We start from the raw sequence: 17,026 nt of genomic DNA on the forward strand, positions 1-17,026 counted from the left end.
AATCCCAGTATTTGTCTTTTTGTGCCTGGCTTATTTCACTTCATATAATGTCCTAAAGTTTCATCCATGTTGTAGTATATGTCAGAATTTCCTTCCTTTTTAAGGCCGAATAACATTCTATTGTATGTATATACCACATTTTGCTTATCCATTCATCTCTTGATGGGCACTTGGGTTGCTTTCACATTTCAGTTATTGTGAATAATGCTGCTATGAACATGGATGTACAAATATCCTTTCAAGATTCTGCTTTCAGTTCTTTTGGATATATACCCAGAAGTGGAATTGCTGGATCATATGGTAATTGTTTTTAATTTTTTGAAGAATTGCCATACTGTTTTCCACAGCGGACATACCTTTTTATTGAATACATTCCCACCAACAATGCACAAAGCTTCCAATCTCTCCACATCCTCACCAACATCTTTTACTTTGTTTTCTTTGATAATGGCCATCCTAATGCATACAAGGAGGTATCTGGTTCATAGTTTTGATTTGTATCTCCCTAATGATTAGCGATGTTGAGCATCTTTTTACGTGCTTATTGGCCATTTGTATATCCTCGTTGGAGAAATGTCCGTTCAAGTCCTTTGTTCATTTTTAAATTGATTTTTTTTTCTCTTTATGTTGTTGAGTTCTAGGAGTCCTCTATATATTCTGGATATTAATCCCTTATCAGATAAATTATTTGCAAATGTTTCTCCCATTCTCTAGGTTGCCTTTTTACTCAGTGTCTTTAGAATGAACAAAATTAAAAATTCTTCATGTAGTTCATTTTGTCTATTTTTTTCTTTTGTTGCTTGTGCCTTTGGTGTCATATCCAAGAAATCATTACCAAATCCAATGTTGTTAAGATTTTACCCTCTATTTTCTTCTAAGAGTTTTATAATTTTATTTATTTAAATATTTACTTATTTATTTGGCTGTGCCAGGTCTTAGTTGTGGCATGTGGGATCTTCGCTGCTGCATGCAGGATCTTTTAGTTGCGATTTGTGGCCTCCTGTAGTTGCAGCATGTGGAATCTAGTTCCCTGACCAGGGATTGAAACCAGGCTCCCTGCATTGGGAGTGTGGAGTCTTAACCACTGGACCACCAGGGGAGTCCCTAAGAGTTTTATAATTTTAGGTCTTACATCTAAGTCTTTGATCTAATTTGACTTAGTTTTTCTATGTGGTGTTAGATTCTGATGAAATATATAAATAGAAGGTGGTATGTCCATACAATCAAGTATCATATGGCCATAAGATGGCATGAAGTACCAATGTATGCTACAACATGGATGAACCTTGAAAGTATTATGCTAAGGGAAAGAATCCAGTTACAAAAGGTCACATATTGTGTGATTCCATTTATATGAAATGTCCAAGACAGGCAAATCTATAGAGATAGGAGGTAGATTAGTGGTTGTGTACGTCTGGGAAAGTTGGGGAATGATGGCTGAAAGCTATGGCGTTTCTTTTTAGGAGGATGAAAATGTTCTAAAATTGATTGTGTGGTGATGGCTGCACAACTCTGTGAATATAGCTAAACTAATTGTATGCATTAAATGGGTAATTGTATGGTATGTGAATTCTATTTCAGTAAAGCTGTTATCAAAAATATTGGGGGGGCTTCCCTGGTGGCACAGTGGTTGAGAGTCCGCCTGCCGATGCAGGGAAAACAGGTTCGTGCCCTGGTCCGGGAAGATCCCACATGCCGCAGAGCGGCTGGGCCCGTGAGCCATGGCTGCTGAGCCTGAGCATCCGGAGCCTGTGCTCCACAACGGGAGAGGCCAGAACAGTGAGAGGCCCGTGTACCGCAAAAAAAAAAAAAAAAAATATTGGGACTTCCCTGATGGTCCAGTGGTTAGGACTCTGAGATCCCAGTGCGGGGGGCCCGGGTTTGATCCCTGGTCGGGGAACTGGATCCCACATGCTGCAACTAAGGATCCCTCGTGCCTCAGCTAAGACCCTGCGCAGCCAAATAAATTAATAAATATTAAAAAAATCATAATCCACCATGAATGAGTTAGCTCATTCACTCAAAAACAGCTCAAAAACACTCATAGAAACAAGCAAGAGATCACATATTGGACATATTAATGATAATTTGAGTAGCTAATATACTTTGGGTAGTGCTCTAAGCACTTTAACATATATTAATCCATAATTCTCACAACACCCTATGAAGTAAATACTATTATTGATTCCATTTTACAAATGAGGTAACTGAGGCACAGGAAATAACTTAGCCAAGATTCCATAGGATATTCCAGTGGACCCAGGATTTGAACATAATTGGGGTAAACAGTCCATCCCTACACTACACTATACTACAATTATACTGCCTCTTTTAAAAACAACATATAAGTGTATGTAATATGATTTAAGAAATAAATGAGGACTGAAAAGTGAAAACAAGAGGACTATCAAGAATGAGTAGGTAGGGACTTTTCCCTGGTGGTCCAGTGGCTGTCTCTGTGCTCCCAATGCAGGGGGCCCAGGTTTGATCCCTGGTCAGTGAACTAGATGCCACGTGCTGCAACTAAGATTTCACATGCCGCAACTAAAGATCCCGCCATGTGGGAAGCCACATGCCATGCGGCGCGGCCAAAAAACCAAACCAAAACCAAAAAAACAAAACAAAAACAAAGGAGGAAGACAAGACTTAAGAGTGAGTGGCAGGGCTCCTCTGGTGGTGCCGTGGTTGGGAATCCACCTGCCAATGTAGGGGACACGGGTTCGAGCCCTGGTCCAGGAAGATCCCACATGCCGCAGAGAAACTAAGCCCGTGTGCCACCACTACTGAAGCCCGCGCGCCTAGAGCCCGTGCTCCACAAGAGAAGCCACTGCAATAAGAAGCCCACACACCGCAACCGAGAGTACCCCCCCCACCGTAACTACAGAAAGCCCACGCGCAGCAACAAAGACCCAACACAGCCAAAAATAAAATAAATTTATTAAAAAAAAAAAAAAAGAGTGGCAGATGTTGTAGGGATGGGTGTCGGGGTAAAAGATGCATTTTTCTTTCCGTACCATTTTCTTCAGCAGTTATTCAATCTTTTGGGGGCACAAGGTTGTCTTACCCTCAAATTACATTTAAAAGCAACATTTTGCAGAATACCTTTAGGCCAAAATAAAGGCTAAATTCAAGAGTGCTTCAAAACATGGAAATATCACATACAGAGAATAGACTGGAGAGTTACAGAAAAACTGGTATGTTTACCTGAAAAAATGGTGAAATATTTCTTATAACATATTTAGTGTGTTTTAGGGTAAAAATGTTAATTTGAAAAAAATAATTCTAAAAGTTGGTGGGGGGCTTCCCTGGTGGTGCAGTGGTTAAGAATCCGCCTGCCAATGCACGGGACACAGGTTTGAGCTCTGGTCTGGGAAGATCTTACATGCTGCAGGGTAACTAGGCCCGTGCGCCACAACTACTGAGCCTGTGCTCTAGAGCCCGCGAGCCACAACTACTGAGCCCACACGCCTAGAGCCCGTGCTCCGCAACGAGAGAGGCCACTGCAGTGAGAAGCCCGCGCATGGCAACGAGGAGGGGCCCCCGCTCGCCGCAACTAAAGAAAGCCGCGCACAGCAACAAAGAAGCAAAGTAGCCAAAAATAAATAAATTTATTTAAAAAAAAAGTTGGTGGGTTATTTTTAAAAAGCCATTTTGGAAAAAAAAAGTACCTGAACAACAACTGATTTTAGTCTCTATTTTGAAAATACTGAATCATCACATATAAAAAGATAAGGAATGTGCGATGATGAAACAGTGAATCTTGGTCATGATTATTAGGTGGAAGGTTGATGGAAGCTTTAGAAAGGGTGAATCAGGCTGACAACACCTGAATCAACAATCTTAACATCACTAGAAGTAGAACAGCGAGACAGTGTCTTCCGTAGTGATGAAACACAGCACCACCTATGAGAAGGACCCTGAATCTAATCAAGTCTCTAGATCTAACCAGTGGTATACAGCAAGTAAGGGAGGTAGAGGCACAATCAGCCAAATCTAGAAGCCCCTGGCCCTCTATGCTAAAGGATGAATGTCCCAGGTACTTCATCAAATAAAGGGCATTTAAAAAAGGAGAGAGGAGAACTGTTAATAGATTAAAAGAGACTTAAGAGACTTATCAGCCAAATGCAAGTGTGGACTCTGTTTAGATCCTGATTTAATTTAAACAAATCAACTGTAGTAAGATTTTACTTTTGAGACAACTGGGGAATTCAAAAATGCAGAGAGTATTAGTTAATATTTTGGAATTATTGTTAATTTTGTTAGGTACGACAATGGTATTGTGATTATATTTATAAAAATTTATCTTAGAAATGCTTAGGTATTGATGAAATGATGATCTCCCTTAGAAATACCATGGTGAGGGACTTCCCTGGTGGCACAGTGGTTAAGAATCCGCCTGCCAATGCAGGGGACACGGGTTCAAGCCCTGGTCCGGGAAGATCCCACATGCTGCAGAGCAACTAAGCCCGTGTGCCACAACTACTGAGCCTGCGCTCTAGAGCCCGCAAGCCACAACTACTGAAGCCCACGTGCCTAGAGCCCGCGCTCTGCAGCAAGAAAAGCCACCGCAATGAGAAGCCCACACACCACAATGAAGAGTAGCCCCCGCTCGCTGCAACTAGAGAAAGCCCACGCACAGCAACGAAGACCCAATGCAGTCAAAAATAAATTAAAAAAAAAAAAAAAAAGAAAGAAATACCATGGTGGGTGCGTGGGTAGGAATAAGAATGGGGGTAAAGATATTAAATAAGATTGAAAAACCGAGACATCATTTTATTTTTGCATGGGTGAAAATTTCTACAATAAAAGATTTTTAAAAACCCTTAGGAAAGCATAAGAAATGAATGTTTAAAGCAGAAATGAATATATTACAATACAGAACTCCAATAAAACTGTTACGTCTGAGAGCTGGTTCTCTGAAAGACAACAAATTTAAAAAATCTGAAATAATTCCCTGGGAATACAAAGTAACAAAACAAGTCAAACAGCTAAAAAAGACCAGCTAGCCTGCAGGTCTTGGCTCTGCTAATCCAACATTTAATCTCCAGACCTCTATTAACTTTGATTTTGGCATTATTCCAGCATTCTGCTGAGGAAATACTTTGAACATTGTATGAGGTTGTGGATTCCACAGATCTGTTGAGTTTTGAGACAACTGGTTCTTATTTTTATATTTTTGAGAAACTTAAATTTTTAAAAATATGTTTCAATGGGATTTTGAAATATAGAAGAGACCGCTTATCATCTTTATTGTTCACTTTAACTGTAAGTCTATTCTCTGTGACGCAAATAGCTGCTGTGATAAATATTTGACTTACAGGTTTTTTTTTTTTTTTTAAAGGAAATACCTAAGAGGAAATACTGCCCATATTCACAGTGCTTAACATTTCTAAAGGTAAACCACTTCTAAAGCACTCACTTTTCACAAAACACCTCTGGTGAGGAACGCAGAACAAATTCTTTGCTCTAAGTCCAGCAAATGCTCCGTGACTCGCTCAGGTTCACAGTCAGTCAGTAATGGTGGGAGATTCCCAGCTGAGTAACCCTTATCCTCAGGGGCCCAAATTAAAGGGAAGCCCCAGCCACTGCTTGCTCATCTCATCGATGTCCCAGAAATCTTTGGCCTAATCCTCATTGGAAATTGCTCATATCTTCAATTTAACACAACCAACTAACCAACCTACTCATCAGCCTCATTTGATCCCTCTCAAGCACAGCTCTGTGAAGCAGCAACATCAGGGATCATTATCTCTTTTACACAATGGAAGCTGAAAGATGAAGTGCCAAGGTTTAAAAACAAAAACCCCAGAGCAGAGAGGCTTTGAATACTAAGTATATACCACTGGGCAATTTGAAACCCTGCCCCATTCCCCACTAGGAATCCAAGCGCATAAAAATAAATGTATAGCAGTCAGGATCCATCAATAATCTCAACCCCCTCACCCCAAAATTGACCCTTATAAACCTAGCCTTGATCTAGTCTGCAACTATTCTCTCATTAACCCACGGCCAGTCTCTCTTTAGAGTGCAAATCAAACAAGGCCACCATAAAGCTCCTTGGGACAAGGCTCAAAACCACAAAAGGAAAGCCAATACCAGGAATGCTATAAACATTTCATTTTATTTATTTTTTTTAAGAAAGTAGCTTCAGAAAAAGAGGAAAATAATCTAGGTCATATATATATATATATATATATATATATATATATATATATACACACACACATATACTTTTTAATAAAATCCTTTCTGTAATCTTCATGCATGAAGACCCAGGGAGGCATGCCATGTTGTCTGTGACAGCCCTCACACCGCAGTCTCAGACCATTACCTGGGGCTCCCCACAGCTGTGGGCAGCAGTGTAGCAAAAGCCCCCTGCCTCCCCCTGAAGCCCAGATCCTTGCCTGCCTCAGTGATGGTTTCACCATCTGGGACTGTAAATGGAAGGTGGGAAATGCTCTGGGCTAGAGTGGGAGGGACAGGGAGGGCTACCCAACCTGCCATGTTTCATCCAAACTCTTCAGGCAAATCCAGACAGGAGGCCTAGCAAGATGACTGAAAACCAGGCACCAAACTGAATTCTGGGAGTTTCCCAGAGATGTGTGATCTGGTACCAAGAGCTCCTGCACGGGGAAGGTTTGGTGTTCACAGAACATTCAAGGCAGGAAGAACAATCAAGCCTTGAAGCCCCACCCCTCGATGGCAGGCACTCACTTCTACCCTAAATGGGTCAGAAAGACCCTGTTCTGCCTCCTAATTCAGTCCAACTCTCTTCTGACGCCAAAAGTCAGTGTTAATCAACAACCTACTTCAGAGACAGATTCTCCTTCCTTCTGTGGATAGTTTACTTGTTAAGAGAGGACAATCCTAGGTCAACACATTTGTCCCATCACCTGTCCCACTCCTTCTAAAGAGTCCTAGTATAAAAGGGCAGGAGTAGGAGTAGGAGTAGGGTAGCAGTTTGGCATCGAGTCACAAGATCCAGAATGGCTGACAGAGGAAAAGCATTCCCTGGTTCTTAGGGGGTGCGGGAATTCTGCCAAAGGTGCTTTACCGACGCTTTACTGACCATTTACAAAAAGAAAGGGGAAAAAAAAAAAAGAATAGTCTTCAGGATGGTAAAAAAGAGACTTGGATCCTTTTTTGGGGGTTCCAAAAGCCCTTATGCTGTGTTTAGTATTAAGAAAGCCGTGAACAACTGGAGGTTGCTGCTTGGGCAGCAGGAAGGGAGGGTGGATTCCATGGCCAACCCAGAGAATGGCAAATGGTGCCAATCAACTCAACGTAGGGGACCTCTGCGTAGTGAGTGTGAATCGGCATGTGAGTGTGGTGCGCGGAGCCTGGGGCTCACTGGCTCCCCACAGTCAGTTCCCGCAGGTAGGACTGTGTGAGACTGCGCAGTTCCTCCAAGGCATAGTCCTCAGGCATGGGGAGCCGGCCAATGTGGGGAGCCAACAGGCGCAAAGGGACTCGCTGAGGGTCTGGCGTTGAGTCGGAGGTTGCATCAGGGGCATGCTGAAGGCTCAGTACCACCCGCAGCAGGTTGGCTACACGTTTGGCCATGTCTGGAGAAAGAGAGCAGAGTAAGCACCAAAGGACTGGGGGTGAGGTGTGGTTATAATAATCATAAAGACAGGCAATGAGCAGGCAGGAAGGGGGAGGAGGCGAGAGGCTGACCTGACTGAGCCAGGCGATCCTTGGCATTGTAACACTGGATCTGCTCTATCCGGTTGCACAGTGAGGTCACTTTGGTATGTAACTGCTCTAGCTCATAACCTGAGCAATCCACCTACAAAGAAGCAGAGGAACCAATTAGGCCAAGAGGAGCTCCCATCACTCCAATCCTACCCACAGACTGACTATGCAACACTCTGAAACAAGAGTGAGGTGAGGGAGGGGAAAACCCAAGAAGCTGGCCGGCGGTGCCATGTCACCACCATCCAGCCTAGTCGCTGAGGATAAGACGAGACCTTAGCAATTATACACAACAGGAAAACAATATAGTGTACAGGGCCTAGGACTGGGCAAGTCTTGAAATCACCATTCGTGAACCATGTAACTATCAGGCTTTAACACTGCACCAAAAATCTACATAAATCTGGGTTCACAAACATGGTATTGATTTCTTAAGAGCACACAGTGAGAGGTGGAGCCCAAGCCAGCACTTAATTTAAGTCTCCTGACTCCAACTAAGAATCAGCATTTAATTATGCAGATATTAACAGGAATTGTGGCTTTGTTAACAACAGAAATCAATTACTTTCATGCCAAATGTTATGTGAAACATCCTCACCAAATCTCTGACCTTACTTTATCTCTCAACCCTAAGCTTCTCATTTAAAACTAGGGGAAAAGATGAGAACAAGGGGAGGAGACTGACTATGGACAAGCCTTAGGAATGTCCATTGTACACACTACTTGGCAATAAGCACCAAAAAACGTTTTAAAGTTTTGATAGAGCTGTCATAGTAACTACATCAAATTAGCTTCATCAAAATATCCCTCCTGGGCTTCCCTGGTGGCGCAGTGGTTGAGAGTCCGCCTGCCGATGCAGGGGACACGGGTTCGTGCCCCGGTCTGGGAGGATCCCACATGCCGCGGAGCGGCTGGGCCCGTGAGCCATGGCCGCTGAGCCTGCACGTCCGGAGCCTGTCCTCCGCCACGGGAGCGGCCACAACAGCGAGAGGCCCACGTACCGCAAAAAAAAAAAAAAAAAAAAAAATCCCTCCTACACTGACAGTGCTATCTCTGCCAATGAGTTTTTCAAGTCGTTGCTCAAGCCTTTGGAGGTCGCTATGGCTCTGTGGGCCAGGGAAAGGGGAAACTAGGCCGTGGTTTAAGGAACTCAGGCACCTGCTGTATATGATGGAGCATTTCGATGACCCGAATGTAGTCCAGGTAAACAAGCCCAGATGTCTCCCAGTCCTGGATTAGGCTGCTGCGCTCCGGGGGTGCCAGGTCTTCCAAGAACCCCTTCAGGTAGTCATAGTTCTCGTTAATAATGGCATCTGAAGAAACAAAATATTGACCAAAAGTGCACAAAGGAAGGACATGGCAGAAAGATCTAAGACAGGAAGAAAGGGAAAATTATGTTGGGTCAGACTTGAGAATTACAGTAGAATATTTTGAAATTCTCTTAAGAAAACTGTGAAGAATTTCTGGCTTCAGTTTCCCAAACAGATATTTCTGGTGTTGTTGAATAAAACTCCCTAAATAAACAAAGAGTTTAACATAATTAGTGAATATCAAGAATATTCCTGGCAAATGGGAATGTAACAATATTGCTGTTGACCCCGCCCCTCACCCTTACCAAGCATCTTCTGCACAGAGAGCTTTTACAAAGTGTGATCTGATTCAAGTCTGCCATACCCTGTTCTGATCATCATTTCTGGCCTGACTCATCATGGGCTCAGAGACTGGAAGAATTGGGGGTAATTCCAGGAGACACAGGCCCTAGTCTGAAGCACTCACCAGAAGCTAAGTGCTGGATGACGAGTTTGTGGCAGCGGTTCCAGTGCCCCGCTTTAAATAAATAGAGGGCCTCCAAGTGCCTGTCGGATTCCATGTGTGCTCGCACTGCTTTGGCCTCATGAATCCACTCAGCAGGCACACAGAGCTTCTCCGTCAGGAAAATCTCCTTAGCCCACGATTCAGGGGTCTCCAACAGTTGGCAGTGCCGCGTAAGCAGCTCTCGAACAGCCTTCTCACGCATGCTATAGGAGGAAAGGTCAGCTGGGATAAATCTCATTCTCACTGATGGAGAAGGCTGCCTCAGACAGCTCACAGTGGCCCATGAGGCAGTCTCTTAAACTGCAGGTCCTGACCCTTAGCGGATCACCTCAAACTTCACTTAAAAAGCTATCACACCAGCATTAATTTTTAAAATGAAACAGAATAGAAGCATTCTGTAAAAACATTATATTTTCATGGTCAAAAAAGTCTGAAAACGAATACTCTTGGGAAGGTTGCCCACTACCCTGAAAAGGTTTTCTCCTGACTCGGCTCATTTCTTTCCTTTTTAAAAATTTTATTGGAGTACAGCTGATTTACAATGTTGTGTTAGTTTCAGGTGTACAGCAAAGTGATTCAGTTATACATGTACATATATTCATTCTTTTTTAGATTTTTTTCTCATACAGGTTATCACAGAATATTGAGTAGAGTTCCCTGTGCTCTACAGTAGGTCCTTGTTGTTTATCGATCTTATATATAGTAGTGTGTGTGTGTTCATCCCAGTAGGCTCATTTCTTTGTTTCCTTTCTCTAACAGGAGATGAAGGACTGGGATAGGGGAATTCTAGATCCACCGAGCACTCTGCAGTTTATTTCTAACCTCCTCCCTGCCCTCTGTCTCACGTGGTCAATGCAAGAAAACAAAGTAGTTTTTAAACATAAGGTCTCTTCCAGGTCGTTTTTTCCCTTAAAAGTCATCGGCCTTCCTAATTCATTTTCTCTTTACTGCTAGACTTAGGCTAAACTCAATCTTTCTGCTCTCAAGGCCACTTAAATAGAGTCCTTCTATGTCTGGGCCAAAGGATCAGTCATTTTAATTTCAGATCAAAGCTATTCTCCTCATCTTAGATTCTTTTCTCAACTCCTAGCTTTTTCAAAGGACTCCCAATCTCATGACAACTGCCTCCTTTTTTCCTCCCCTTTAGGAAATAGGATCTGCTTTCCCACAGCCAATCATCAATCATCCCATCAGCCAGCCTTTTACCACGTGAAATTCTCCATGAGTGTGTTTAAATAAACTCAGAGGAAAATTCTGGGATCATTTTGTTTCCTGGTAAGGAGCAAGAGGAAAGAGAAATTCCTTACAAGTAAGGTTGTGCTGGATGCTTTACACTTTTAATTCCACAGTCACCTTTGAATAGAGATTAATATTTAAAAAAACTGAGGTCTAGAGAGTGTCTTTACTCAAAGTCAAAAGTGAAGTAAGCTCTACCTTAGGTCAAAGTGAGTACATGGTGGAGCCAGAATTTAGAAAGCTCTGACTACAAAACAACTTCTTTCCACACCCTAAGACATGACAGATAGTACAGTACAATGATCAAGAGCACAGACTCTGGGTGTCTTGAGTTGAAAGGCTCACTCTGCCATTTAGTACCTATGTGACCTTGAACAAAAGTTACCTAATCTCTCTATCCCTTGGGTTGCTCATCTATAAAATAGATAGTAAGAGTGTCTCATAGGTTCATTATGAGCATTCAATGAGTTAATATATTTAAAGTACTTGCAACAGTGTATAAAGATATATAAAAGCATTATATAACAAAGTATTATATAAATGTTTTTGTTCTTAGTGTTATGCCATGCTGCTACCATTAACAAAAAACCTCCAACTTCATCTCATTCAAAGCATGGAACAGAGATGTTTCTCTGGTTTTTGTTCAGCACAAAGAACCAAAACATTACACATCTAAGCAAGATTGTATTGGTAAATAGGTAAATACAACACTATCAAACTTGAGGGATAGGGGTGGGTGGATGGAAAGGGAAGGGCCAGTAAAGAAAAAGCAGGGGCCCTCCCTGCCAACCATTACTCCACAGATCCAACTCGGACAGCACTATTTCTGCATAATTCTAAACACGCCACATTCAAGGAATCTGTGCCTAGTTAATGGGGTTTCTCCACCCGGGCATATCTTTCCTTCCCACTTAATTATTTCCTATACCAATTTTACACGTACTTTGAATCTTATCTCTAGAGAGACTCAGAGATTCTGCAGTTCACAGAGATCTCTTCTCCCTTCTCGGACTATTGGGAGGCCTTATGATAAATAGCACGATTTGGCACTTAATCAAAGGCAATCTTTCTAACGTGTTCACATGAATACAGAGACAGTCTGGGCTGCAGGTTGAACTGTCTTAAGGTTTATCACAAGGCTGGACCCAAAAATACATTCTAAACACTTACTTGCTGAACTGAACCCTAAGAGACTGATTCCTTTGGCATTGCCCTGTAGCGCTGGATGCAACCAGTGTGTTTGATGGCTTCTCACTCACCTTGAGTTGTCAATGTGCAGGAGGACAAAGATGGCCCACTCCCAGAGTCCCTCACTTTCCAGCTGGCCAGCATAACTGGCCTGCAGCACACCCTCACACTGCTCTGAGAGATGGGTGTAGTTAAGAGCCCGTAGCACCTCCCACAAGTGCCAGCTTAGACGGTAGTCCAAAGGATCTGCTGTTATGCTTCGAGGCTCCAGCAGCTGGTTGAGATCATAATGTCTGCAAAGGAGAATGTGCTGAGAGTTACCAAACCCAGCTAGCAGACCACCTGTACTGGACGAGTCAACTGTCTCAGCTACAGCTTACAAAACAATAAAGGCAGGCAGCCAGGAGCAGAAGCATCATAAGCCTTATAGTCTTCCTCCTCTAGGTTCAGCCACATTACCGATCTACCAAAAACCAAGGCACTTCATCTTCGGTGGCTCTTCTACCAGGTTTGCTGGTAGTTGTTTGGTCTATTTTTACCATCCTGGTACAGGGAGTCTTCACAACTCTCTCCCTTCCATTCTTTCACTGTAGTATCAATTACTTTTCTTAACGATTTAAAAAATACACGTTAATTCAAAAAGAGACATGTACCACAATGTTCACTGCAGCACTATTTACAATTGCCAGGACATGGAATGTCCATCAACAGATGAATGGATAAAGATGTGGCACATATATACAATGGAATATTACTCAGCCATAAAAAGAAATGAAACTGAGTTATTTGTAGTGAGGTGGATGGACCTAGAGTCTGTCATACAGAGTGAAGTAAGTCAGAAAGAGAAAAACAAATACCATATGCTAACACATATATACAGAATCTAAAAAAAAAAAAAGGTACTGATGAACCTAGTTGCAGGGCAAGAATAAAGATGCAGACATAGAGAATGGACTTGAGGACATGGGGTGGGAAGGGGAAGCTGGGGCAAAGTGAGAGTAGCATCGATATATATATACTACTGAATGTAAAATAGTTAGCTAGTGGGAAGCAGTCGCGTAGCACAGGGAGATCAGCTCGGTGCCCTGCAATGACCTAGAGGTGTGGGATAGGGAGGATGGGAGGGAGGGAGACGCAAGAGGGAGGGGATATGGGGACATATGTATGCATACGGCTGATTCACTTTGTTGTACAACAGAAATTAACACAGTATTGTGAAGCCATTAGACTCCAATAAAGATCTATCAAAAAATATATATATAAGTTATTTAGTATCTTTCAGGTTGTTTTACTATCTGAAGTTGCTGGAATGCTACTTCACCTGTTTGTTTGACCAGCTAACTAGTCTTTTTTGTTGTTGTTTTATTTTTTTAAATTCAGATTTATTTATTCATTTATTTTGGCTGCCCTGGATCTTCGTTGCAATGCATGGGCTTCTCTAGTTGTGGCACATGGGCTTAGGTGCCCAGTGGCAGGTGGGATCTTAGTTCTCTGACCAGGGACTGAACCTGGGCCCCCTGCGTCGGGAGTGTGGAGTCTTAACCACTGTACCATTAGGGAAGTCCCAATAGCTAACCAGTCTTGATGGTTATTTCCTTCTATGGCTTATAAATCTTACTTTTGATTTTGTCTACAGTATGTATTATTCTTTATATAGAAATCCAGGTTTGAAAGTCTCCCTACAGACTTTCACTTTTTTTTCTGCTGAGCGCCCAGGGACTTCAAAGACTCTGGACCAGTTTATGTGTTATGTTCTTAGCTTCCAAGTCCCAGACCATAAGAAGAGTAAGAACTAAGATCCCACACCTAAAAGTTTTAAAGATCTGGGCCTTGATTACCAACCAAAACTTTTCCCTTTCACCTAAGATCCCAGACATTTTACAAGTTCCTAACACCTCCCCAAGTAATGAGTAGTTTTTCTTGACCGGTGCTGTCAAACTGAACTCTGTGTGATGATGGAAATGTTCTATAATCTGCCTTGACCAATAAGATAGCCACTAGCCACATTAAACACTTGAAATATAGCTAGTGTGAATAAGTAATTATATTTAAAAACTAATTTAAAGTAGTATTATGAGAATAGTGGCCATTACACAGTGCAGTTCCTTACAGTTTATGTAAGGGTTTTAGTCATAGCAATTCTACCTTACATGAGAAGAACACTTTATTATCTCATTCAGGCTTTGGTTTCTCTATTTCTGACACTTTGAGATATATACTTTTCTTCCTCTTCCTTTTTTCTTTTTTTTTGACATTAAAAAAATTGACATACAGGGCTTCCCCTGGTGGCACAGTGTCCGCCTGCCGATGCGGGGGACACGGGTTCGTGCCCCGGTCCGGGAGGATCCCACATGCCACGGAGCGGCTGGGCCCGTGAGCCATGGCCACTGGGCCTGTGCGTTCGGGGCCTGTGCTCCGCAACGGGAGGGGCCGCGGCGGTGAGAGGCCCGCGTACCGCAAAAATAAATAAATAAATAAGAAAAATTGACATACAATAAACTGTACATATTTAGAATGTACAATTTTCATAAGTTTAAACATATATATACACCTGTGAAACTACCACCAAGGTCAAGATAACAAGCATACCCATCACCTCCAAAAGTTTCCTTAAGTCCCTCTGTGATCCCTCTCTCCTGCCCCTCCCTACACCTACCCTTCCCAGGCAACCACTGATCTTTCTATCATTATAGATTAGTTTGCATTTTCCAGAGTTTTACATAAATTAGAATCAAGCAGTAGGTACATTTTTGGGGGTATTTTTTTTTCTCACCGCTTCAAAAATAAGTAAAAGTATTTTGTGATTCACCATGCTGTTGCATTTTATCAACAGTTCATTCTTTCTTACTGCTGAGATAGTATTCCATTGTATAGATGTACCACAATTTGCTTATCTAATCACCTGTTGATGGAAATTTGGGTTGTTTCCTGTTTTGGACCTTTACAAATAAAGCTGCTATCAACATATAAATAGACATATGTTTTCATTCCTCTTGGGTAAATACCTACGAGTGGAATGGCTGGATCATATGTATGTAGCCGTATGTTTAACTTTTTAAGCCGCCAAACTGTTTTTCCAAGTGCCAGTATTATTTTACATTTTCCCCCAGCAGGGTTGAGAATTCCAAATGTTCCGCTTCCATGATGACATTTGGTGCAGGTGTCTTAATTTTTAGCCATTCTAATAGATGGGTAGTGGCATCCCATGACGGCTTTAATTTGCATGTCCCTGATGTCTACTGATAAAAACTTTTCATGGGCTTTATATGTACGTCCTCTTTGGGGAAGCATCCCTTTAAATATTTTTCCCAATTTTTAAATTGGATTGTTTTCTTATTATTGAGTTCAGAGAGTTCTTTACATGCTCTGGATAAAAGTCCTTTATCAGATATATGAATTGCAAGTATCTTCTCCCAATTTGTGGCTCATCTTTTCATTCTCTTAACAGTCTGTCTAATGAGTAGTAGTTTTTAATTTTGTTAAAGTCCAATTTATCAATTTTTTCTTTTATGGATGTGTTTGGTATCTAAGAAATCTTTGCCTAACCCACAGTTGCAAAGATTTTCTTCTAAGAGGTTATTGTTTTAAGTTTGACATTTAGGTTTATGATTCATTTTGAGCTAGTTGACTAATTGAGATAACCAATGAAACCAAAAGCTGGAGACAGACTAATCAAGAGAAAAAGAGAGAAGACACAAATACCAATATCATGGAAGAAAGAGACACAGCCACACATCCTACAGACATTAAAAAAGAATAAGGGGGCTTCCCTGGTGGCGCAGTGGTTAAGAGTTCGCCTGCTAATGCAGGGGACATGGGTTTGAGCCCTGGTTCGGGAGGATCCCACATGCCGCGGAGCAGCTAAGCCCGTGTGCCACGACTACTGAGCCTGCGCTCTGGCGCCCGCGAGCCACAACTACTGAGCCCACGTGCTGCAACTACTGAAGCCTGTGCGCCTAGAGCCCGTGCTCTGCAACGAGAGAGGCCACCGCAATGAGAAGCCCGTGCACCGCAATGAAGAGTAGCCCCCGCTCGCTGCACCTAGAGAAAGCCCGCATGCAGCAACAAAGACCCAATGCAGCCAAAAATGAATAAATAAATAATTTAAAAAAATGAATAAGGAGGGACTTCCCTGGTGGCTCAGTGGTTAGAATCTGCCTGCTAATGCAGCGGACACGGGTTCGACCCCTGGTCCAGGAAGGTCCCACATGCCACGAAGCAACTAAGTCCGTGTGCAACAACTACTGAAGCCCGTGCGCCTAGAACCCGTGGCTCCGCAATAAGAGAAGCCACCAAAATGAGAAGCCCGCGCACCACAACGAAGAGTAGCCCCTGCTCGCCACCAACTAGAGAAAGCCCGCATGCAGCAACGAAGACCCAACGCGGTCAAAAATGAGTGAATGAATGAATAAATAAATAAAAGAATATAGAAATGTTATAAAGAACTTTATGCTAATAAATTTGGTGACTTTGGTGAAACAGACAAATTCCTTAGGAAAAACAAATGAGCAAAACTGACTCAAGAATAAATAGAAAACCTCGACAGCTCTGTATCTATTAAAGAAACTGATTTTATAGTTTAAAAACTTCAATAAATTGGACTTTATAAAAATGTAAAACTTCTGTGCCTGTGTATTGGGAGAAAATAATTGCAAAAACACATTTATAATAAAGGACTTGCATCCTAAATATATAAAGAACTATTACAACACAATAACTATTAGGCGACCCTATTAAAAAAAGGGGGGCAAAAGGTTTCTAATAGATTTCAACAAGGAAGATATATAGATAGATGGTAAATAAGCACATGAAAAAATGCCTGCCACCATTAGGCATTAGGGAAATGCAAATTAAAACACAATTTTAATTATGTGTATTTTACCACAATAAAAGGCTGTATTATTCTATAATTTATATAGTTAATTTAAAAAAGTATTTAAATAAAGAAATGAAATGAGATGTGAGCTAATACTTTTGACTGGAGAAAACCACTCAGTGTTTCTGATAAGGTAAAAAGACAGCTCTGAGATAGTTTTGATTATCTGATTAGATATCATAGCATGTTATTATATTAATTTCTTATTAAGCACAC

The 17,026-nt window shown here is 41.9% G+C and overlaps 1 protein-coding gene across 9 annotated transcripts in view; it reads right to left on the bottom strand.

Moving 5' to 3' along the window:
- Positions 1–5,467: 5,467 nt before the first annotated feature.
- The window catches only part of NUP98 (nucleoporin 98 and 96 precursor), a 104,977-nt gene continuing 93,418 nt past the window's right edge, over positions 5,468–17,026 (bottom strand). For all 9 annotated transcript variants that reach the window (XM_060018361.1, XM_060018366.1, XM_060018367.1 and 6 more), the window contains 5 exons: positions 12,006–12,227; positions 9,472–9,713; positions 8,854–9,008; positions 7,678–7,789; positions 5,468–7,565 (listed from right to left, as the gene is read on the bottom strand). In XM_060018361.1, coding sequence (XP_059874344.1) covers positions 7,348–7,565; positions 7,678–7,789; positions 8,854–9,008; positions 9,472–9,713; positions 12,006–12,227 — 949 coding nt within the window. In that variant the 3' untranslated portion in view covers positions 5,468–7,347. The remainder of the gene's footprint in view (positions 7,566–7,677; positions 7,790–8,853; positions 9,009–9,471; positions 9,714–12,005; positions 12,228–17,026) is intronic.

Source organism: Delphinus delphis, chromosome 8 (assembly GCF_949987515.2).
Source record: "Delphinus delphis chromosome 8, mDelDel1.2, whole genome shotgun sequence".
Lineage (NCBI taxonomy): Eukaryota > Metazoa > Chordata > Mammalia > Artiodactyla > Delphinidae > Delphinus > Delphinus delphis.